The 16,780-nt window shown below is 47.2% G+C and overlaps 1 protein-coding gene across 1 annotated transcript in view; it reads right to left on the bottom strand.

Annotated features, from left to right (window-relative positions):
* LOC129823055 (piezo-type mechanosensitive ion channel component 2-like) overlaps positions 1–16,780 on the bottom strand; it is a 196,054-nt gene that overhangs the window by 129,535 nt on the left and 49,739 nt on the right. The window contains exon 3 of the mRNA XM_055881739.1: positions 11,599–11,724. Coding sequence (XP_055737714.1) covers positions 11,599–11,724 — 126 coding nt within the window. The remainder of the gene's footprint in view (positions 1–11,598; positions 11,725–16,780) is intronic.

Raw genomic sequence — 16,780 nt, 5'->3', positions numbered from 1 at the left:
AGATGAGGTGAGGAGAGAAGGATCTTCAGACCAAAACGCAGCTTGAGGGAAATAAGCCATCCTTTTATTTACAACGCGATGGCAACACGAAACACAAAACACTTTCAAATTTACAAAACAAGAAAACGACGTTGACGAAACCTGAACATAAACTTACATAACTAAACATAAACTTACGTACAGGAAACAGACGACATCGAAACGAAACGAAACGAAACAAACAAACGCTACAGTCCAGTGTGGCACGAACATACATACTGACACAGGAGACACATGTACTCCACACAAACCCATATACTATACAACAACCCCTTTACCATAAAAAACACCCAAAACCAACAAAACACAAACATTCCCCATGTCACACCCTGACCTAACTAAAATAATAAAGAAAACAAAGAATACTAAGGCCAGGGCGTGACATAACCCCCCCCCTTAAGGTGCGAACTCCGGGCGCACCATTACACAGTCTAGGGGAGGGTCTGGGTGGGCTTCCATCCACGGTGGCGGCTCCGGCTCTGGTCGTGGTCCCCACGTCACCACAGTCCCTAACCACCTCCTTAGCTTCTTCAAAATGACCCCTCTCCACATTAACCCCATTGCATTAAGGGGCAGTTCCGGACTAAGGGACAGCTCCGGACTAAGGGCCAGTACCAGGGTAAGGGGCAGTACCAGGGTCAGGGGCAGTACCAGGGTAAGGGGCAGTACCAGGGTAAGGGGCAGCACCAGGGTAAGGGGCAGCTCCGGACTGAGGAATGGCAGCTCCGGACTGAGGAATGGCAGCTCCGGACTGAGGGACTGCAGCTCCGGACTGAGGGACTGCAGCTCCGGACTGAGGGACTGCAGCTCCGGACTGAGGGACTGCAGCTCCGGACTGAGGGACGGCCCATGGCTGGCTGACAGATCTGGCTGCTCATGGCTGGCTGACGGATCTGGCTGCTCATGGCTGGCTGACTGATCTGGCTGCTCATGGCTGGCTGACGGATCTGGCTGCTCATGGCTGGCTGACGGATCTGGCTGCTCATGGCTAGCTGACGGATCTGGCTGCTCATGGCTAGCTGACGGATCTGGCTGCTCATGGCTAGCTGACGGATCTGGCTGCTCATGGCTAGCTGACGGATCTGGCTGCTCATGGCTAGCTGACGGATCTGGCTGCTCATGGCTAGCTGACGGATCTGGCTGCTCATGGCTAGCTGACGGATCTGGCTGCTCATGGCTAGCTGACGGATCTGGCTGCTCATGGCTAGCTGACGGATCTGGCTGCTCATGGCTGGCTGACGGATCTGGCTGCTCATGGCTGGCTGACTGATCTGGCTGCTCCTGTCTGGTTGGCGGCTCTGGCAGATCCTGTCTGGTTGGCGGCTCTGGCAGATCCTGTCTGGTTGGCGGCTCTGGCAGATCCTGTCTGACGGACGGCTCTAGCGGCTCCTGTCTGGCTGGCGGCTCTAGCGGCTCCTGTCTGGCGGACGGCTCAGTGGGCTCATGGCAGACGGGCGGCTTTGCAGGCTCATTGCAGACGGATGGCTCAGATGGCGCTGGGGAGACGGATGGCTCAGATGGCGCTGGGGAGACGGATGGCTCAGATGGCGCTTGGCAGACGGGCAGTTCAGTCATCGCTGTGCAGACGGCAGACTCCTGCCGGCTGAGGCGCACTGTAGGCCTGGTGCGTGGTGCCGGGACTGGTGGCACCGGGCTGGGGACACGCATCTCAGGGCTAGTGCGGGGAGCAGGGACAGGGCACACTGTATTCTCAAAGCCTACTCTATCCCTGATGCGTGGTACCGGCACTGGTGACGCCGGGCTGAGGACAAGCACATCAGGATTAGTAGGGGGAGAAGATACAGTTTGTACAGGGCTCTGGAGACGCACTGGTAGCTTAGTGCGTGGGCCCGGAACTGGAGGCACCGGGCTAGATACACGCACTACAGGGAGAGTGCGTGGAGGAGGAACAGGGCTCAGGATACGCACTGGTAGCCTAGTGCGTAGTGTAGACACTGTAGGTACTAGGCTGGGGTGGGGAGGTGGTGCCGGAAATACCGGACCGTGGAGGCGTACTGGCACTCTTGAGCATTGAGCTTGCCCAACCTTACCTGGTTGAATACTCCCGGTTGCCCGACCAGTGCGGGGAGGTGGAATAACCCGCACCGGGCTATGTATGCGAACCGGGGAAACCATGCGTAAGGCAGGTGCCATGTATGCCGGCCCGAGGAGACGCACTGGAGACCAGACGCGTTGAGCCGGCCTCATGACACCTGGCTCAATACCCAATCTAGCCCTACCAGTGCGGGGAGGTGGAATAACCCGCACTGGGCTATGCACTCGTACAGGAGACACCGTGCGCTCTACTGCGTAACACGGCGCCTGCCCGTACTCCCGCTCTCCACGGTAAGCCTGGGAAGTGGGCGCAGGTCTCCTACCTGCCCTTGGCCCACTACCTCCTAGCCCCCCCCCAAGAAATTTTTGGGAATTACTTACGGGCTTTTTTGGCTTCCGTGCCAGACGCGTTCCCTCATAGCTCCGGTTCCTCTCTCCGGTAGCCTCCGCTCTCCTCAGTGCCTCCAGCTGTTCCCATGGGAGGCGATCTCTACCAGCTAGGATCTCCTCCCATGTGTAGACACCTTTTCCATCCAATAAATCCTCCCATGTCCATTGCTCCTTCTTCTGTCCCTTACTCCGTTTATTTTCCCCTTGCCGCTTGGTCTTAGTTTGGTGGGTGATTCTGTAACGGCTTGTGCTCTCCTCATCCTCAGATGAGGTGAGGAGAGAAGGATCTTCAGACCAAAACGCAGCTTGAGGGAAATAAGCCATCCTTTTATTTACAACGCGATGGCAACACGAAACACAAAACACTTTCAAATTTACAAAACAAGAAAACGACGTTGACGAAACCTGAACATAAACTTACATAACTAAACATAAACTTACGTACAGGAAACAGACGACATCGAAACGAAACGAAACAAACAAACGCTACAGTCCAGTGTGGCACGAACATACATACTGACACAGGAGACACATGTACTCCACACAAACCCATATACTATACAACAACCCCTTTACCATAAAAAACACCCAAAACCAACAAAACACAAACATTCCCCATGTCACACCCTGACCTAACTAAAATAATAAAGAAAACAAAGAATACTAAGGCCAGGGCGTGACACAATCGATAGCTTGTTTGAACACAGTGTTCTTTAGGGACACTACTTTGTGACTTAAGTGGAAAGCCACTTAAGAACAAATTCTTATTTACAATGACGGACTACCCCAGCCAAACACTAACCCGGACGACAATTGTGCGCTGCCCTATGGGACCCCCAATCACGGCCGGTTGTGATACAGCCTGGAATCGAATCAGGGTCCGTAGTGACGCCTCTAGCACTGAGATGCAGTGCCTTAGACCGCTGTGCCACTCGGGAGCCTAAACCCGCACTTTTGACTTACCTCACATTACAAGGGCAGTTCAACGGTAGACTACACTATCTCAGATGTCCCAGTCCCACTCTCTCTTCACGTAGCAGTACCCTTTCGCTCGCCACAGCACTCTCTTATAGCATCCAGGCAAATTTTTAATTCCCCTTTCATCTCTGACTTCACCTAGGGTTGCCTTCACAGAAGGGCTACTTGTTTTCGCTCCCTCTCTCGCTCCTTCACTTCACTCTGCGTTCTGAGGGCCGCACGCCTCCTCCACGGCATATTCTATACAGTAGAGATTTATTCCCTGCCAACAGAGACAGAGGCAGGGAGATGTCATTTTTGTGCACGACCAGGAAATACACCGAGCTCGCGTCGGGATGCAGTAAGGATACAGTGGCGAGGGCGATAAGTGAGCGTGTGCCTCGTGAAGTTTTCCTAAAGTTCTATTAGTATCTTGTTGTTAAGGCCATGTTGACTAGCCACCCCTCCCCCTTCAAGCCCGCACAGTACAGTACACACACCACCATAACATACTCAAAGGCCACTTGGACCTGGAGGAAATATAAAAACAAAGGAAATGGTGTTGACTGTTGGACAATCAGATAACCTTCCCTGTGTGAAGGAGTGCTTCTTGTTTGGGCTTGGCTTCCCCCTTAGCTAGCGCTGTGATGTCATAGCTGCTGGTCAACGAAGTGCACTGCAATGAACCGCTCACTGTTGAATGCTGCTGACAGGGATCCTCAACATAATGCAGTGCATCAAATGCTGTCAGAAGTGAAAGTTCACATCAGTTTGCTCAATTGAAATCCTAGGCTGGAATTCAACCAAGCACTCACTGTGGTAAACTTGGATTGCAATAACACATATTGCAGAGCCAAACAAAACCCCCAAAATTATGTAATAATTTTGACAAGATCTAATTAAACTCCTCTTTCCGCAGTACAAGATTAGCAAAGTGTGAATTTGATGGATTCTGTCTCCCTTGCAACTCAACACAGCGCAGTACATCCCCAACTAATCAGGTTTATTGTACTGTAAGGTTCTCCTGTCAGCAGTAAACAGATGTGAGATCCCGTGACACACTTTGAGATAGTAGACTCTAGTCTACTGCTATGAATAGAAAGTCAGAAAACAATAAAAGTAGGAATGCTGATTCCCATGATAAAACCACCTAAACTTTTGTTTTAGACATCACTATCTAGACACAGTAGAAAATAGATGTTGGCAATGTTCTCTATAACATCACTTGGTGCCAGTTCATTTCAGTTCAGTTCCAAATGGTTCTACGTGGAAACAAAAAGGGTTTTCCTATGGGGACAGCCGATGAATGGTTTTGGAACCCTTTGTTCTAAGAGTGTGCGTAGAATTAGAACGAAGCTATTACTAGAACAGATATTCAGGTCACAGTTGCTGTCCCTGACGTTTCAGCAAGGCCAAATAATGACTCCAAAGTATCAATCGATAGCTTGTTTGAACACAGTGTTCTTTAGGGACACTACTTTGTGACCACACTGCTACAGTCTGTTGTAGGTTATATCAGGCTGAAAGTCCTCCCTGAAGATGCACACCAAGCCAAGCGCAGCATTTCCCTGAAATGAAACAGAACTGTCACTAGCGCGAGGAAAAACAATAACGAACCTGTAACTTAATATAAAGTCAGTTTACCAGTACCATAATTCGAAACCGTCAACATGTCTAACTTTAGAAGTGGAGCTGAGTTAATAGTAAATGTGTTGTGTTCACACAGTGGTCAAATGTAGCTACAGATTAGAGGCCATATCAATCATCATGATTCTGGTTAAGAAATCGAGTCTAACCAGCTACTGTGGAGGATTCCCTTACAGAAAAACCACATAAAGTGTTCCAAAAGCACATGATCTTGATCTTATGTGAAGTTAATGTGATAACATGTGACAACATGTAAAGCAACATGTGCTAACATGAAACTAAATATGTGAATACATGTGATCACCTGGGAAGTGTTGCAAAAGCACATTTTCTCACATGATTTCCCATCTGAAATTTCACGTGAAATCTAGTGATTTCCCACATCTGAAGTCATATGTTTTTTCTTTAAGGATTGTACTGAGCGTTTCCAATGATATTATCCTTATATACAATGAGTGTACAAAACATTGAGAACACCTGCTCTTTCCATAACAGAGACTGACCAGGCGAATCCAGGTGAAAGTTAAAACCAATTTAATCAGTAGATATTGTCTCATCGCTGCAACTCAATGGGCTTTGGAGGCAAAGGTCAAGCATCCTCTGAAACATGACCTGTCAAACCACTTCTTAACATCCAACCGCACCAATCTGTCAGAGGAAACACCATTCAATTGATGACCAAGGTCCACCTACAGGCACCGGGCCCGCCACAAGAGCACGATGAGCCAAGTAAAGCCCCCCCCAGCCAAACCTTCCCCTAACGACGCTCCCCTAATGACGCTGGGCCAATTGTGCGCCGCCCTAAGGAACTCCCGATGACGGCCAGTTGTGAAACAGCCTGGGATCGAACCCAGGTCTGCACCACTCGGGAGGCCTCCAAAAGACAGATTTGTAAGACAATTGAGACATGGATTGTGTATGTGTGCTATTCAGAGGGAGAATGGGTAAGACAAAAGACTGAAGTGCTGTTGAACGGGGTATGGTAGTAGGTGACAGGTGCACCGGATTGTGTCAAGAACTGCAACTCTGCTGGGTTTTTAACGGCCAACAGTTTCCCGTGTGTATCAAGAAGGGTCCACCACCCAAAGGACATCCAGTTGACTTGACACAACTGTGGGAAGCGTTGGAGTCAACATGGGCCAGCATCCCTGTGGAACGCTTTCAACACCTTGTAGAGTCCATGCCCTGACGAATTGAGGCTGTTCTGAGGGCAAAAAGGTGTTCAACTCAATATTAGGACGGCATTCCTAATCTTTGGTACACTGAGTGTATACTGTAACAGGGAGTAAATAGTATGACCTAAGAGTAACAGCAAAATTCAACAGAGGTTAGTTAGAGCAGGGGTTCTGAAACGTTTTCATTCAGGCCCCCCTTCCAGCATTGGGGAACAATAATAATAATATAGTTATAATATACTATACAGTAGTATATTATAGTATACTATCCCCACAGTTTGGGAACCACTGAGGTAGAGAATAACTTGCTCTTCACACCACTGTATAGTAGAGAGGAGACAGGAGCTATGCTCGAGCTTAACCTTTACACATTTGGCGACAACGTGTCACAACGCAAAGGAACTGAAGGAACTAGATTGAGGAGGGGTTTCAGGAGAGCATTTTGAGGAGGTAGCCTACGTGAGAAAGAACACTAGCATGGAGGAATGAGACATCAACAGGAATGACAGGAAAGGGGGATGACAGAGAGTGAAAGAAGAGTATAAAAGGGTGATCTGGAACAGGGGTAGACAGATGTAGTGAGGCATGCCGAGTGACACACATACAACCCCCCACATCTGTCTGACGTGTGCCTGGTCCGACCACCAGCACACCGTGCTCTGCTGGGTTCCCATTGGTTCCGCTGGGGCCCCAAACTTTGACCTTTGTGAGCCATGCTGAGGACCCTGGGAGACAGCCGCCACGTCTGGGGGCGTAGAGACTCGCGTTCACTACCCCAGGTGTCCATCTTACAACGCCAACCATAGTACAACACCCGGCCTGTCACGGAGGACCAATGTGGTCATGTACATTAGCTCTAAGTAAAAGAAGAAGAGAAATGTAAGCTGACAGGAATCCAGATGGAATCCAAATCATCCAATCATATAGGGATTCAGTCATGTTCTGTGTTGGAAGGAACAGTACATAAGGGATGGACAGCCAGGTCATCCGTGATACAAGTCAGTATTTGACGTGGAAACCGGCAACTAGGGGCAACAGTGAGCACTGTTACCTTCAAGTTGGTTTTGGTTTTGCTAGGTCATAGTTGACGGGAAAGGTGGATGGATGTAAGCATTTGTCTCTGACTACAAAGGTTGCAAGTCCAGCAATGGAAAGGTGTTTTTGAGTTTTTTCTTTTAAGCCTATCCCAAACCTTAACCATTCTGAGTTAATGTCTAACCTTAGGATTTCTGAGATAATGCATAAATGTAACCCTAACATTAAACATTTAGAGTTAATTTGATGTTTAAGAAACATGGATAAGCGTCTAATACTGACGTGAGACTGTGAGAACTAGTTGGGGAAGGAAAGGCCAGTACATAAGGGATGGAAGGGCCAGTACATAAAGGAAGGAAGGGCCAGTACATAAGGGATGGAAGGGCCAGTACATAAGGGATGGAAGGGCCAGTAGATAAGGGATGGAAAGGCCAGTACATAAAGGATGGAAGGGCCAGTACACAAGGGAAGGAAGGGCCAGTAGATAAGGGATGGAAAGGCCAGTACATAAAGGATGGAAGGGCCAGTACACAAGGGAAGGAAGGGCCAGTAGATAAGGGATGGAAAGGCCAGTACATAAAGGATGGAAGGGCCAGTACATAAGAGATGGAAGGGCCAGTACATAAGAGATGGAAGGGCCAGTACATAAAGGATGGAAGGGCCAGTACATAAGGGAAGGAAAGGCCAGTACACAAGGGATGGAAAGGCCAGTACATAAGGGAAGGAAAGGCCAGTACACAAGGGAAGGAAGGGCCAGTAGATAAGGGAAGGAAGGGCCAGTACATAAGGGAAGGAAAGGCCAGTACACAAGGGAAGGAAGGGCCAGTACATAAGGGATGGAAAGGCCAGTACACAAGGGAAGGAAGGGCCAGTAGATAAGGGAAGGAAGGGCCAGTACATAAGGGAAGGAAAGGCCAGTACACAAGGGAAGGAAGGGCCAGTACACAAGGGAAGGAAAGGCCAGTACATAAGGGAAGGAAAGGCCAGTACACAAGGGAAGGAAGGGCCAGTAGATAAGGGAAGGAAGGGCCAGTACATAAGGGAAGGAAAGGCCAGTACACAAGGGAAGGAAGGGCCAGTAGATAAGGGAAGGAAGGGCCAGTACACAAGGGAAGGAAGGGCCAGTACATAAGGGAAGGAAAGGCCAGTACATAAGGGAAGGAAAGGCCAGTACACAAGGGAAGGAAGGGCCAGTAGATAAGGGAAGGAAGGGCCAGTACACAAGGGAAGGAAAGGCCAGTACACAAGGGATGGAAGGGCCAGTACATAAGGGAAGGAAGAGAAGGGCCACTACATAAGGAATGGAAGAGAAGGGCCACTACATAAGGGATGGAAGAGAAGGGCCACTACATAAGGAATGGAAGAGAAGGGCCACTACATAAGGAATGGAAGAGAAGGGCCAGTACATAAGGAATGGAAGAGAAGGGCCACTACATAAGGGATGGAAGAGAAGGGCCACTACATAAGGAATGGAAGAGAAGGGCCAGTACATAAGGAATGGAAGAGAAGGGCCACTACATAAGGAATGGAAGAGAAGGGCCCGGTTGCACAAAACATCTTAAGGGTTTACCTTCAGGAATAATTGTCCCTTACCTAAGGGAATTATTTAAGGGCGATACATAAAGCCACTCGAACATTTCTGTAGGTAAGGGCATAATGTCATTGTTCTATTTGTGGTTTTACAGTAGTTTTAAGACATGTTAGACAGAAAGAGTATCTGGTTACCATAGAGACAACCTGATTCACTTAATGAACTTTTGGAAGATCGCAAAATAGAACTCATATATTGAAGACAGGAAACAAATTATTCAGAAGATAGTAAAACAAAACATTTATTTTAGTTACTTTTCTCTCAACTTGTTTCTATTAGTTTCTAGCACATCAAGGTAACTTACTGAGTAGGTAGCTAGCTAGCCAGCTAGCTTTGTAGCCATGGATTGTGCACACTATTTACCTACCTAGCTAGCAAGCTGGTGGATGTTTTCCTTTTGAAACCAGGGCAGAGGAAAGCAAAATTCATTTCCACAAATGTTGTTTACATTGATATTCATACTGAAGGAAGCACTTAAGGGACCTCATGGGCACCCTTAGCTTTTTCACTTATTTTAAGGGGGAAATTAGCCTTAAAATGTTTTGTGCAACTGACTTAAAGTTAAGGACACTTTAAGTAAAAAGATAAGGTGGAAATTAACTTAAGATGTTTAATGGAACCGAGCCCAGTACATAGGGGATGGAAGGGAAGTGCCAAGGCCCGGTTGCATAAAACACCTTAAGGGTTTACCTTAAGGAATAATGTTCCGTTACCTAATGTTCCGTTACCTACCTTATTGTTTAAGGGCGTAGCATTTAGCCCCTCAAAAATGTCCTTAGGTTAGGGCCTACTTAGGGGGTTTTACGGTAGTTTGAAGACATGTCTGGCAGAAAGAGTGTCTGACTACCATGGTGAAGGCCTGATTCACTGACTAAATGTCTTGTCAAAGAGATCTCTTTAATTTTGTGAGATAGCAAAATAGAACTTTTATAATCAAGACAGGATAACAAAATTGATTCAGAAGATAATAAAACACGTTTCTTTTAGTTACTTTTTTCTCAACATGTTTACATTTCTTTCTAGTACGTCAAGCTAGCTTACAGTGTTGCTATAGCTAACTAGTCAAGTAGCTTTGCAGCCATGGATTGTAACTATAGTGTCCTCAATTATTTAGCCAAGAGCACCGTCTAAAGTGAACACTAGTATTTACCCAAGAGCACCGTCTAAAGTGAACACTATTATTTACCCAAGAGCACCATCTATAGTGAACACTACTATTTACCCAAGAGCACTGTCTATAGTGAACACTATTATTTACCCGAGAGCACCGCCTATAGTGAACACTATTATTTACCCGAGAGCACCGTCTATAGTGAACACTATTATTTACCCGAGAGCACCGTCTATAGTGAACACTATTATTTACCCAAGAGCACCGTCTATAGTGAACATTATTATTTACCCGAGAGCACCGTCTATAGTGAACATTATTATTTACCCACGAGCACCGTCTATAGTGAACACTATTATTTACCCGAGAGCCCCGTCTATAGTGAACACTATTATTTACCCGAGAGCACCGTCTATAGTGAACACTATTATTTACCCGAGAGCCCCGTCTATAGTGAACACTATTATTTACCCGAGAGCCCCGTCTATAGTGAACACTAATATTTACCCGAGAGCACCATCTATAGTGAACACTATTATTTACCCGAGAGCACCGTCGATAGTGGACATTATTATTTACCCGAGAGCACCGTCTATAGTGAACACTATTATTTCTGCTTATATTATCTGTTCATTGCATTCTGACTGTAACTGACTTCAGCATTGCCGTAACTTTCCACTGTATTATGTTTGGCAGCCTATTTTCATCAGTATTCTGGAATTGTCCCGGGGTATTTGAGAGAAAAAAGTCTGTTAACTCAGCTGTTTACAATATAACAGCGTTGTCCTGTCTAGACGGAGGTTTACAGGTGATACATAATTCCAACTTTTTACCCCAAAAAACTATTTATACATAGCACACAAAGTTCCACTTGGTTTTTCAAAACTTGGTGAATCTTTGATCGATTGTTTTCGTTAAGTCTTTTGACGTAACACCGTGCATGCTAACACTAGGGTCAGACAGGCGTTTCAAAGGTTCTTACGCAACTTGAAGACCCCGCAATTCATTTAAAACATTTTATGATTGTACTCTACACTTGAGACAGACCACCTTCGCTCTGAATTTTCGGTGGGGGTTTGAATGCACTTCTGTCAGGGCAGCATGGGAGTGAGGGAGTGTTTTATTTTCATGATGTTTATCCCCATCTTGAGTGCAGATGTTGTGGCTTATATTGCTACTCGGAGAGATTTGTGCCAGTGGTTTGCAGCAGCAGCAACAGCGGGGCCTGTGTTGGGCCGCGGCGCAGACCAGGTCTCAGGTTCTGGTCTGAAAACCCTGGTGTCGGGCCAGTGGGTAACCTGATCTAGGCGTGGACTGGGCTGTAACCTCCGCTCAACCCCACCCTGCAGCCCCAGCCGGCCCATGTCCCACTCACTGGGGTGGATGCTCCCTCTACAGACTTCAACCCTTTTATTGTCCCCAGCACAAGGTGAAAAATATCTGGGATATTTTAGTTCAGCTCATGAAACATGGGACCAACACTTTACATATTGCGTTTATATTTTTCTTCAGTGTACATTCCTGCACGTGTTCGTGTCTGTAAATGAGGTAGAAATGACATCACACTTTAATGGGAGTGTAGTAAGATTGGTACTCACAGTTGAAGTTGGGTTCTATGCTGTCTCCTGCTAGCAGACTGTTGATGGTAACCTGGTAGATGATGTGTAGCAGCAGGAAAGCCATACCGGTGAAGCATAGGGACTTAAGCAGGCGCCCTGTGTGACCTGAAAGAGAGAGAAATGATCCTCTAAGGTTTCTTCTCGGATACTGAGGTCCAGTGCAGAATTCAGATTGAATAGTTACCACAACATTAGAGGGTCTGTCAAGTCAAATAGTAGTAGTGTAACTACTTCCTAGTTATGGTTCAGATTTTCCTCGTGATGAAAGAGTAATAAGACTATGAGACAAATGTTAACTTTATTAGGACAAATAAACATTTGTATTGCAACAATTTCATAACTGGTCTCACGTCATTAGTAAGGCCATACTTTAAAAACACAATGCATTTTACCTAATCATATTCGATGCATGACAGAGCTAAAAAAAAAATTGCAACTAACTATTCATCGCGCAATACTCCACCGACTGTAGGGTAACATTTGATACTTGTAATTGACCGAGTGGAGACCTCACGGCCCAGTTATAGGGTTTCCAGTTCACATAGCTTAACCTGTCTGGTCCCATCCTAATAGGCCAGGCCTGCAGTAATCCACCTCCATTAATCCTAATACAGTACTGTATTACAGGTTTCCCCGCTGACCAGGGCCAGTAATATCCCAGTGATATTTTTGGCAGGCCGGTGGCCATCCGTCATGTTTGGGCCAACCTAAACACATGGTGATCTCTAAAGTCAAATGTGATGGATAAAACAGAGCTCATCAACTAGTGATGATTGGCCGACTGTCTGGTTTGATGGCTGATTGGACGGGTTGCTTAGAGATGTTGATAGGAGTGATTAGGGGACGATGCAGAGCAGAGGTGTCTGGATGTCTTGCAGGGAAAAAGTATGATAAAGCAGTGGGAAGTGAACAAGAACAAACCCCTGAATGGAAATGCTTTAGCTGGTTCAGTCGATTAGTACAACTGTCACGCCCTGATCTGTTTCACCTGTCTTTGTGATCGTCTCCACCCTCCTCCAGGTGTCGCCCATCTTCCCCATTATCCCCTGTGCATTTATACCTGTGTTTTCTGTTTGTCTGTTGCCTGTTCGTTTTGTTCCTCAAAACGAACAGAGTTTTCCCCCCTTGCTCCTGCCTTGTCTATTTTCTTGTTTTCCCAGTTTTGTCTTTTGTACCTGCCCTGACCCTGACCCTGCCTGCCGTCCTGTACCTTTGCCCTCAACTCTGGATTACTGACCTCTGCCTGCCCTGACCATGACCCTGAGCCTGCCTGCCGTCCGGTACCTTTGCCCCACTACTCTAGATTACCAACCCCTGCCTGACCTGACGCTGAGCCTGCCTGCCATCCTGTACCTTTGCCTGCCAGTGTTCGAATTAATACATTTTTGTTACTTCGACATTGTCTCCACCTGGGTCTTACTTTCAAACGTGATTGTATGAACTGGCCATGACTGACCCAGCAGACTCGGACCAGCTGCGCAACTCCATCGCCTCCCAAGGAGCTGTCATTGGAAGGCACGAGGAGTTGCTTCATGGCCTGATGGAATGGTTCCAGGTCGTGGCTGAACATCACGAACAAGCATTCGACACATTATGGGAGCAAGTCCGTGGGTTGTCTACTAGGCAGCCTACCACGGCGGTAACCTCTCGGCCCCTCAGTAACCCGGCTGGTAGCAGTGCCGTCACCCCGGTTTCCCGGGAACCCTGCTTACCTCCCCTGGAGCACATCGATGGAGAGTCAGGCACTTGTCGGGCGTTTCTCGCTAAGCGTTCCCTCGTCATGGAGCTGCAACCTTCCTCTTTCCCTCAGACCGCTTTAAGATAGTTTACCTCATCACGCTGATGTCCGGGAGGGCCCTCGCTTGGGCTACTGCCGTTTGGGAACAACAGTCGGCCATATGCTTCAGTCTGGAGGATTCGTGGCGGAGGTGAGAAGTTAGAGGCTCCGTGGTCTGGGAGAGAGGCTGCCTGGAAGTTGCTTCGGGAGGATTCCCTCACTGTGGCAGACTATGCGATGGAGTTATGCACGCTAGCAGCGGAGGGTACCTGGAACCCGGAAGCACGGTTCGACACATTCCTGCACGGATTATCGGAGGAGATAAAGGATGAGCTGGCAGCCCAGGAACTACCGCCGGATCTCGACTCACTCATCGCTTTAACCATCCGGATCGATGGTCGGCTATGGGAACGTAGGAGGGAGAATAGGTCCTATTGTGATCCCAATCGCTCACTCAAGGATCCCACCCTGCAGCTGATGAACTCCAGAAGTCCCCGGCATCTACGTCCCTGAGAGGATCCGAGCTTACCCGAGTCCCTCCAAGAGCCTCCGGAGACTGCCGATTCACCTCTTCCCGAGCCGATGCAGCTCGGCAGGGCTAGGCTGTCTCCAGCCAAACATGTACACAGACTTGACACCCAGAGTTGTCTGTATTGCGGTACTGCCGGTCACTCCCTTCAAGAGACCTAGCTCATTCGTTGGATTGAGTACTCTGCTGGGTCTTAAAGATAATTGTTCGTCTCCCCTGGCTCGCCCCCCTCTTCGTGCCATCCTGCAGTTGGGCGACCAGGGCGACCACCCCTTTGCTGTTCTTCCTCTGGTGCCCAGTACCCTCCGTATACTTCCTACATTTCCTGTGTCTAGAATTAAACCCATGTCTCACAGTCCTTTGTCTCCTGTTTTTCCCCTTGCTCCTGCCTTGTCTACTTTCCTGTTTTCTAATTTTGTCCTTTCTGCCTGCCTTGACCCTGACCCTAACCCTGCCTGCCATCTGGTACCTTTGCCCCACTACTCTAGATTACCGTCCTCTGCCTGACTTGACCCTAAGCCTGCCTGCCATCCTGTACCTTTGCCTGCCAGTGTTCAAATTAATAAACCTTTGTTACTTCAACGTTGTCTGCACCTGGGTCTTACCTTCAAACGTGTAACAACATCTAACCAGGAAGCAGAGAAGCCCACTCAGTTCATGGCAGATCCAAACCTGCCAACATCTTGTTTTCATCAAAACAAACAAGTACGTGTAATATTCCTAACTATGGATCCATAACTCTAAGCAAGGTATCAAATTCAGCTGACAAATTGGCACCTTCCATTTAACACAAACCCAGACAGGCAGTGAGATGCTGACACTAGCTCAAAACGTGTGAGAGAGAGCTCCCTAGGCGTGTGTCAGCCACTAACTGTGCAGCTGTTAGGAGCCTGACACTGAGCAGGGGAACACTCCTGTAAACTCCCAAAGAGCCACTTCCATCTCTCTATAAGGATTAATGATCCCACTTCTGACACCAACACCTTGTGACTCAGACACAACTTCCATAGAAACGTGATGCTATCCTGATATGGACACTGTCCTAGTAGGGACACTCAGCTATCTCTGTCACGTAGAAAGTGTGACACCCTCATTTAATTATGTTATGAATGAAATATTGTGCTCACATATGGCGGTGTCCGCAGGTTGATCCACTTAGAGCCAAACTTCAGGTATACGTCTAACATTGGATTGAACTTCCTGTAAAACACTGGGGCTAAAAATTAAAGTCAAATGTCAAATCTGTGGTGTATTAACATTGCATTTGCCGCAATTGCACGCCAATAAAGAGGTTTTCAGTGAATGGTCTTGAGCATCCAATTATAGTTTGTTTTAGATTAGACATTTGAGATGTATTATTCCAACCCAACATGGCTGCAGGGTAACGTTCACACTCCCCTACATACACCGTAGCCAAAGGCAATCCCCATCCATTGTGGTTCTCTTCCATAACAGGCTGTATGTATGAGAAAGAGAGGGTAGCACTACACACTTTTCAAAGGCTCCACACATCAAACAGCGGACACGTTACATCATAAACACTTGCTGGTTATCATTTCTTTTATCGATATATAGATATGGAAATAAGTTGGAGTGGCAACATGGTATGTACATTACAATGAGATACTGTTGTGGAAAAGACATCAATGAACCTATTCATGTACTCTGTTAGAAAAAAAGGTGCTATCTAGAGTCTAAAAGGGTTATTTGACTGTCCACATAGGAGAACCCTTTGAAGAACCCTTGTTGGTTCCAGTTAAAACGCTTTTGGTTCCAATTAGAACCGTTTTGAGGTTTCTACATGGAACCAAAAAGGGTTATTCTATGGGGACAGTTGAAGAACCCGCGTGGAACCCTTTTTTCTAGGAGTGTAGATTATACCCTGAGTATACCAACACCCCCCCCCCCCCCCCCCACACACACACACACACACACACAGACACAGACACAGACACACACACACACACACACACACACTTATGCTCTCGGAACAGCCTCAATTCGTTGGGGCTTGAACTCTATAAGGTGTCGAAAGTGTTCCACAAGGATGCTGGCCCATGTTGACTCCAATGCTTCCCACAGTTGTGTCAAGTTGGCTGGATGTCCTTTGGGTGGTGGACCATTCTTGATACACACGGGAAACTATTGATTATGGAAAAACCCAGCAGCACTACAGTTCTTGCCACAAACCGGTGTGATTGGCACATGGAGTATGACTGGAGTGTGGTGAACCATACTCGGTTCTTAAATCTTTTGTCTTGCTCATTCACACTCAGAATGGCACCCATTCACAATCCATTTCTCAATTGTCTCAAGGCTTAAAAATCCTTCTTCGACCTGTCTCCTCCCCTTCATCTACACTGATTGAAGTGGATTTAACAGCTGACATCAATAAGGGATCATATTCAATCACGTATTTGATTCAGCATGAATGTTCACAATGGCTTCTGATAGACGTTGTAGCATGTATTGAAACCATTAGAAGTACCAGGAAATTCTCCACTGAGAGAAAGGCGATACTCACACAGTAACTCAAATATGGACCAGATGTGTTGTGTTGTGTGTGTGTGTGTGTGTGTGTGTGTGTGTGTGTGTGTGTGTGTGTGTGTGTGTGTGTGTGTGTGTGTGTGTGTGTGTGTGTGTGTGTGTGTGTGTGTGTGTGTGTGTGTGTGTGTGTGTGTGCGTGTGTGTGTGTGTGTGTGTGTGTATTTGTGTGTGTCTGTGTGTAAGATTTACAGAATAATTCCAAAAGAGGTTGCCTTGGCATATTCCAACAACCACAAAAAAAACATGCGATTTAGCCCTATTTCTCTCTCTCTCTCTCTCTCTCTCTCTCTCTCTCTGTCTCTCTATCT

Source organism: Salvelinus fontinalis, chromosome 25, assembly GCF_029448725.1.
Source record: "Salvelinus fontinalis isolate EN_2023a chromosome 25, ASM2944872v1, whole genome shotgun sequence".
In the NCBI taxonomy this organism is placed as follows: domain Eukaryota; kingdom Metazoa; phylum Chordata; class Actinopteri; order Salmoniformes; family Salmonidae; genus Salvelinus; species Salvelinus fontinalis.
The sequence above is the reverse complement of the archived record's forward strand: the minus strand, read 5'-3'. Positions and strand labels throughout refer to the sequence as shown.